General features: G+C 34.9%; 1 protein-coding gene across 1 annotated transcript in view; it reads right to left on the bottom strand.

The window, feature by feature from the left end:
* Positions 1-2,237: 2,237 nt before the first annotated feature.
* Positions 2,238-9,007, bottom strand: part of HELRODRAFT_84170 (hypothetical protein) — a gene marked incomplete at both ends in the record, with an annotated part of 14,572 nt that continues 7,802 nt past the window's right edge. The window contains 10 exons of the mRNA XM_009024011.1: positions 2,238-2,820; positions 3,728-3,837; positions 3,932-4,086; positions 4,345-4,575; positions 5,495-5,589; positions 5,972-6,093; positions 6,453-6,572; positions 7,084-7,184; positions 7,537-7,672; positions 8,397-8,453. Of these exons, the coding sequence (XP_009022259.1) occupies positions 2,238-2,820; positions 3,728-3,837; positions 3,932-4,086; positions 4,345-4,575; positions 5,495-5,589; positions 5,972-6,093; positions 6,453-6,572; positions 7,084-7,184; positions 7,537-7,672; positions 8,397-8,453 (1,710 nt within the window). The remainder of the gene's footprint in view (positions 2,821-3,727; positions 3,838-3,931; positions 4,087-4,344; positions 4,576-5,494; positions 5,590-5,971; positions 6,094-6,452; positions 6,573-7,083; positions 7,185-7,536; positions 7,673-8,396; positions 8,454-9,007) is intronic.

Here is a 9,007-nt window from a genome sequence, read left to right as displayed (position 1 = left end):
ATGTATGCGTGTGTATGCATGTATGTACGTGTATATATGTTTCAATGTGCGTGTGTGTATGTGTGGCACTAAATTACAGCTACGATAATGGTCGAAAGCACAATGAAGATCATTATCATCATCATTATCATCTGTACGTTGAAAATCACCACCATCATCATCATCATCAGCCGAAGCACCAGAAAAAAAAACAAAACCAGATTTTTTTATCAGTGTCATCGTCATCATTATGGATCGAAGCTGTCACACTCTTTATTGCGAACATTACTATGATTAACGCGATTTAATTACTATAGATATTTATAATAAATATCTTTGTGACCATTGTCTACAGTTCAGTGAACCCTGAGAAAATTCAACAAAGCATAGGACGATGCACATCGCACACATGCATTTATTAGTCTGATAAGATTACTAAATTAAGTTATCTAAAGCGAAAGGAAAAGACAAATATAAGTGTTCATTTATTCATTCATTTGTTCATTCACTCGTTTCTTCATTCATTCATTTACACATTTATTTACCCAATCGATCAGTCAATTATTATTCATTCATTCATCCATTCATTCATTCATCCATTCATTCATTCATTCATTCGACCAGCTGGTTCGTTGGTCAGTAGATTGGACACATAATCACCATTTATAAACCTTAATCTGCAAATTAACTGAAGGTCAATTAAGACAATATCATTTACTATCATCATTAACTTCATTATTACTATTATTATTATTATTATTATTATTATTACTATTACTATTATCATATACTCACCTAACACTGGCTAAGACTGTGAGTTCAACCAGCCTAACTACCGACATCACAACAACAACAGCATAGATCATCAATGCTTAAATTATTATTATCATCATAAAATTGCGAATAAATAGAAGAAAAAACGAAACCATTCTCATCACCACCACCATCATCTTCTTCATCATCGTCACCACAATATAAAACATAATCATCATCATCATCATCCCTGAAGGTATCATCAACAAATGTATATATGTGTGGTTGTTAGTGTTGTTATTGTTATCACAATACTAGAAGAAAGAATAGTGTCTCAGTCAGACTCGACATAATTTGATATCATCAATTTAAGAAAAATAGAAATGAACCATAAAAACTAAGTAAATAATATATATATATATATATATATATATATATATATATATATATATATATTCAAACGAAGATTGATATATATATATATATATATATATATATATATATATAAGTGTGTGTGTGTGTGTGTGTGGTGTGTGTGGTGTGTGTCTGCGTGTTTGTATGTGTATTCAATTTACAATAAATACAACGAAATTACTAATATTATTTATTATCATTATCATTATTCTCGTCATTTCTCAACTAATTAATTATAAAACGTAAATATATGATTAAATAAAATAAATGTCCTTCAAAATTAAAGCCGAAATTGTAAGTATATAATATATATACATATATATATATATATATAAAATTAAAGTTGAATATATATATATATATATATTTATATATATAAATTATGATAATTAAGATGATGATAAACAAAGTATGATTGATGGCAATGATTTAAACATAAAAGAAATGAATATTAAAATGCCAATCAAAGATAATGTTATCAACATCTTATGATGTCCGAAGGGTAGTAAAAATGTTACAATGTGAATGCAGTCATCTTCGTCATCGCACCCGGTGTTGATGAAGATGATGAAGATGATGATCACAACATGAGAATGACGATTAAGGTTGTTTAAGTAATATAAGACATGAGCGAGTGGTGAATGAATGACATCACAATCACGATGAAGAAAATTTTCAACGTTCCAGAAATATCCGTCAATTTGAAAAATTTGAAAAAAAAATTAATAATTTGAAGAAGGCGAGTATGGTGGCTATGTTGAAGCCAGAACATGATCAAAATAATTCAATGCACATGCCAAACAACAATAATATACCGAGGAATTAACTAAAATAATAATAATTTGTATCTATTTATAATTAATCTTTAATAATAATAAGTATCATTAATTAATTACGACGCACATCAACAAAAACTCATGACAAAAAATATGCTAATAATAAATAATGACACGAACGCACGCACACGTATACACAGACGCTCACGTACACACAAACACGTGTATATATAATACAAATGTCCCAAAAATGGACGGACAAATGCTACGAATTAGCTAGAGGAAAAACAACAACAACAACCATCAACTATGAACTTAAAACTTGAGCTCGTTTGATATCTTAGCAGCTATGTTCTTGTATATGAGAGGGGATCCCGATATTCTTTTAAATTTGATGCCATTGACGGACAACCTCGGCAGACGACACACTTCCATGACCCACTCCACGTGGCTGCTACAGTCGCTCTTCACGTCGTCGTTGGCGCCACCGTGCGAGCAGTGTACGACGAAAGGATTCAGCTGGTAGAAGTCGCACTGGTTCAGATCTAGGACTCTCCTGGCTTCGATGATCATTTTTAGAGGATCTGCAGAGCTGGTGTTCTTCATGTGCCAGGTGAAGTGGAGGGCTCGAGGCTTCACCGATGAGGCTGGGTTTGGTTCGGGAGTCGTCGTTGTCGAGGTGGACGTCGTCGTCGTGATGGAGTTCGGAGTGGTGGTCGTTGAAGCAGTTGCTGGTTGTTGTTTGATATCGCTGTTAATTTTGTTGAGTTTTGAAGTTATCGTTGATGTCGGTGTCGTATCATTCGATTTGTTGAAATGTTGTTGCTGCGAGAACTCAATAAAATTGTTGTTGTTGCTAAGTTGTTGTTGCTGCTTGTGGACTGCCTTGCCCTTCTTGCTGGCAACAAGTCCTTCTGACTGGCGCCCGTCCCGACTGTAGGGTTCATTGGTTCAGAGTTTCAACGAGTTCAACATGCTACTACTGATTGCGCGATATCTTATTGAAATTATCACGAAATGAGACAGAAGTAACAGAAACACTTCGCACAACCGGCTTCCAAAGAACTAATAAACTGAAATGTCTTAAAAAGGGTAAACATACTTTCTCTGAAATTTCATGGACAGGCGATCAAAAAACGATTTCCTATTGGTCCTGGTGATCGTCGGACGAGTTAAGGTCCCGCCCACAAACTCGTCTGCTTCTTCGGTGATGGAGGCGTCCATGAGAGAGAGGGAGCCATCATCGCCTGGTGCCAGCTTCTGTACCAACTGCACGCCCCCTCGTGAAAATCTGGAGAATGAGGAAGAAGATGTCGAAATGACAACACACTCACACACACACACAAAAACACACTTACTCACACACCAGCGCGCGCAAACAAACATGTACAGATACAGGTAGAGCGAATATAAACAATCTCACTTGTTGGACTTCAAGTTGTTAGCGACGACGTTTAGTTGCGTTGCCGGCGTTGAAGCTCTGTTTGCAGTCAGCAGTTGGTCATTTCTGCGATGAACAACGAGTAATCAATCATTCATCAATCATTCATCAATTATTCATCAATCATTCATCAATCAGACATCAATCAATCAATCAATCAATCAACCAGCCAACCAATCAACCAACCAACCAACCAATCAATCAATCATAACATCACGTGATGCATCAATCACGACGTGCGAACTATTTAACGGGCGCATTACCAAAATTTAAAAAAAAATGTCCCCAACGTCACTTATCAAAAATTAGATTTTAACTAAATAAAAAAAGACATAATGAATGACTCATGAATGAGAACTGACACGGAGGCGGGTTTATGTGCAGGGTTGATTGAGCTTTTCGATCTATCAATGGTGGCAGTTGTGGATGATGATGAAGTGTGTGTAGCTGCTGTGGTCGTTGAAGTGGTGGTGGCTGTCGTTGCTGCTGCTGCTGTACCAGATGTTGGAGACTGGGAATGTGAAAATCAATCAATATGTTAAAAAAAACTTTTGATCAACCAGCTCACAGCAAAAATAAATTGTCTGATAAAGTAATGTGAAGAAATCAATCCATCCATCCAGCCCAGCACAGTCATGCAGCACGTTTCAGCAACTATAAATGGATTGAATGGCTCACTTTTTGAGATTTCACTCCTTCCTGTGATTCCCTCTTTGATGCATTCTTCACACCTGACGCAATGAACATGAAAAAAACTTTTACTCAAGAGATCTTCACTCTCGAGCGAGCATTATGCAACAATGATATAACCACCTTTATAACCACCTCATCATCATCATCACAATAACTCTAGTCTATGACCTTTGCATTGGTTTTATCATTATTGCTAATGTTATTATCATCACCATTTCAATCATCATCTTCTTTATCATCATCAGCATCATCATCATCATCAGCAGCAGCAGCAGCAACAACACTAACTGTTGTTATTACCCCTGGATGTACCAGATTCACTTCTGTTAATTTTAGTGGCCTTTGATGAAGTTGGCGTGGTTGTTGAAGCAGCAACAGGCGCTGCTGTCGTCGCTGCGGCTGTTGAATTGCTATAACGATGATTATTGCTGTTGTTGATGTTGTTGCTCTGGTTGTTGTTGTTGTAACTGCTGAGGTAGTCGCCAGAGTTCATTGATTTTTGTTTGCTGGTTTGGTTCGCTTGTTGCATCTACGTTGACAAAAATATCTTTCATTAGATATCGGTGTTCATTCATTCATTCGTTCGTTCGTTTGTTCGTTCATTCATTCATTCATCGAAATTTTATCAATCAAACAATCTATATATTAATCACCTCGATGTTATCTAATTCTCTTTATTAAGAATATTATTGAGAAAAACGAGAAATTCTCTTCTCTCTCTCTCTTCTTTCATACATTCTCACTATTTTTTAATTCTTAATCCAGCTTTATAGTATGTAGAAACTGATGAAAAATAATCATGAGTGAGTGAGTGAGTGAGAAAGTAAGTAAGAAAGTAAGAAAGAAAGAACACGAAGGTATCATACATTGTAAACAAATAAGCTTAACGTCGAAGCAAAAAAGTCCCGCCAATAAACCGTCATCATCATCATCATCGTTAAGCTAGCAATGACTTTTATCGTGATATTACTATTTTGAGGAGGAACACAATCGACAAGGCGGATGATGATGGTGATGAGGACGACGATGATGACGTGCAGAAAGTAGTAGCAACTCGATGATGTTGATGATTAATTTGGTGATCTCATTGACGAAATAACGATAACATCTCCAATTAGAATAAAAGAAAGCACAGCGTGAAAATACTAACCAAAGATAGCACAGTAAATCAATGGAAACAATGCGTTTAATGCTTTCTAATGCATTATGAAAACTTAAGAAAACAAATACTCCTTTCAAGTACTGCTCCCAGTTAATTAATGGGCACAATGAAAATAATTGCTAACAATTAACAGCAAGAACAAGATTTCAAAAAATTTATGAGTGCATTTATTGAATGGAAGGGATGAGTAGTAGTTGTAGGCAGCTGCACGTAGTCGAAGATGGTGGCGACAGCAGCTGCTACTACACCAAAAACATTAGCATCAGCAGTAACAACAAACCTTCTTTCCAAGCAGAAGATAAGTAGCCATGAGATGGTTGTAAGAGTTCTGCACCAAGGCCTCTTCTACCTCCCTCCTCTTGTAACCCATCCTCACCATTTGATCTTTAACGGAAAAATATAATTAATTAATTAATAATTTTAACTTATTTAATTAAAAAGGTTTCTATAAATTAGCCATTTATCCACAAGTTTTATCATTCATTCAACTATCCACTCAAAGAGATGATCAATTAATTAATCGATTCCTTGATCTATCATGTTCAGCCAGCTAACCAAGCAGACCTCACTCAACTGATCAACTGGCCAATCGGTCAACCATCCAACTATTCAATCATTACTCAATCTATTCACCATTTATCTTTTGAACCATCCCTCCATCACAATCAATCAACCAGTTAGTGAACACCACCACCGTCATCATCTCGATCAGAAGAACAAGCAAACACATAACATCACATAACACCACAGAACTTGCCTAGCACATAATTCAACTTGCCTATTCTACTCTCATCTATGACACTCGCTGGCTCCATGTACGGCTTCATCCTGTCGTCTTCGAATCCAATGTTCAACCAATGATCTTTCAACACAGCCTGCTCAGGTTAATCAGTAAGTAACAAACTATTTCTACATCATCTTACACTATAAACTAGTCAATTAAATTCAATCATATCATTTATTAGCCATCAGTTAAACAGCCATTCAGCCATTTCAATTTTAAGAGCCAGCAAGCATACCGGTTGATGAGTAAATCCTTCATTAAATGAATAAAACAATAATATCCTTTTAACTTTTAATAAAACAATAACCTCCATCAATTTGCTCACTCAATCGATCGATCAATCAATCAACCTATCAATCATTCAACCAATCAATTATTTAACCATTCCAACACACAAACAAACACGTGATCGATCAATCAATCTGCCAATCAATCACTCAACAGACGCACATCAAGGCTTGTTCTTTTCAGAGGATTCAAGACCAGAAACTTTTTGAGAAGGTTCTCACAATCAGTTGACATGTAAAATGGAATCCTGTACTTGCCTCGAAGCACTCGCTCGCGAAGTTCCTAATATAATCGAATTTGGGGTTTTAAATTTTGATCTGCTTTCACAAAACTTATTTTATTCTGAAATAAAAAGTAACCATAATAAAAAATATTAATTATAGTATTAAGGAGGAAATGATTCATTTAAAATGACAAATTACAATCTTCAAGTGAATCATCATTCATTGATTTCAGGATAGCAGCTATAAAATTATAAATGCATATCATCTGCCTGCCATGAGTGGCCTAGAGACGTCATGACGTCATCATTAATCTCATCACCACCATGTAATTTTTCCATCATTGTGACATCACGAGTAGGAAAAACAATGTCGTCCATATCATCATCACTGCGCCATCATCCATATTATCACCATTATCATCAAACTACTCACAACATCAATACATTATTACCACGACCCCACCATCATCGCAAAATCATTATCACATAGACATCGCTATAATCCATGTCATATCGTCGTCATACTACACGTCACATAGTCGTCATAATCCTTCTTATGAGAAGACCAACCTTAAGATTTTGACCATCGAATGGTAGCGAACCACTGACGAGGGTGTACAAGATGACCCCGAGACTCCAAACATCAACCTCTGGTCCGTCATATTTCTTCCCTTCAATCAATCAATCAATCAATCAATCAATCAATCAATCAATCAATCAATCAATCAATCAATCAATCAATCAATCAATCAATCAATCAATCAATCAATCAATCACAGATACATAATTATTAGTCTCAAAGCATAAAGAAATATAAGGATTGACAGAAATATATTTGTGTTATATTGACCGGGTAAATCATGTGAAAAACTTCAACTTTTTTGATGAAATAAATACAGAATATAATTTTAAAAACCATTTCTCTCTCTCTCCTCTTTCTTTCTCTCTCTCTCTCTTTTTCTCTTTCTCTCTCTCTCTCTCTCTCTCTCTCTCTCTTATAGAATATATTTATATTCAGCCAACCTTGGAAGAGTTCCGGGGCAGCATATGGAGGACTGCCACAAAAGGTATCCAGTTTTGTTCCCACTGTGAACTCGTTGCTGAAGCCAAAGTCGGCAATTTTTACGTTCAAATCTTCATCAAGTAACAAGTTCTCTGCCTACAGTGTATGCATGTTTGTATGTATGTACATGTATGTATGTATGCATATATGTATGTATGAATGTATGTATGTATCATGTTGAAAATGGTTTATGCCCTAATATATGGCTGATTGATTGATCTCAAGAACAATTTTTACTTTCTATTTGCTTTTATTTTTGTTATTCCTTTTGTTTATTTAATAATCTGGCTATTTATTGCCAATAAAATATGTTATCAACATGCTTCACCATATGTTGATAAATACACTGTACTTATTTCACAATAATAAAGATTTTTAATAATTAAATTTCATTTAAAGATCATCTGTGTCAATAAAATGTGCCTGAAAAACTTTCCAACAGAAATAATTGAGAAGAGATGAAGATAAAAAGTGGTAAGAATGTAATGAGGTCCTGTTTAGTGCATGTTTGCAATTGTAGGCCTCTAAAATGTGCTACTGTTAATTGTTGAGAGAATTGCTGAGAGGACGATGATGTCATTTCATGGAGATTCATCATTTGTTGGCATTCATTATAAACTTCAACTAAATATGCCAGGTCCATTTTTAATAAAAAGTAATAAGAAAACGAATTATTTGAATGCATGGATAAATAAACAGATGAATAGACGAATGAATGAATGAACGAATGAATAAATGAATGAATGAATGAATGAATGAATGAATGAATGAATGAAAAACGGTTAAATAAAATAAATGAGTGAAACGTTTTTAGACAAACCTTAAGATCCCTATGGAGAATGTGTTTCTGGTGGCAATATTGAACAGCTGATATGATCTGTAAATAGCGAGAATTAATATGCGTTCATTCGTTTGTTCATTCATTGTTCGTTCGTTTGTTCACACACTAGTGAAAAATTTTCAAAGAATATTCCACATGTCTTACTAAAACCCCAAACTACAGATCACGCACGCACATGCACACGCATACACGTATCAAGCATAACATTAACACAAATGAAGGCAACAACAATTTATTACTCATTACCGTTATTATCATTGTTGCCACAAATCATCATTCCTTTTTTTTTATAAACCTTGGATTGTTTTACTATCACACAATCATCATCATCACATTCATCGTCGTCATCATCACATTCATCGTCGTCATCATCAACGAGGCCTTGTTTTATCTTAATTATACTTCAATATTAGACATTGAGTTTTTATAAAGAAAAATACATCCCACAATTAATAGTCTATAAATAAATACAATACCCATTATCACCACTATCGTCATCTTCATCATCATTAACATCACAATCAATGCTATCATAATCTGCTATCATAACCGCGTTATCATCATTATTAATCATCAGCATCACCATAATT

This window comes from Helobdella robusta, assembly GCF_000326865.2.
Source record: "Helobdella robusta unplaced genomic scaffold HELROscaffold_39, whole genome shotgun sequence".
Lineage (NCBI taxonomy): Eukaryota > Metazoa > Annelida > Clitellata > Rhynchobdellida > Glossiphoniidae > Helobdella > Helobdella robusta.
This window is presented reverse-complemented; position numbering and strand designations above follow the sequence as displayed.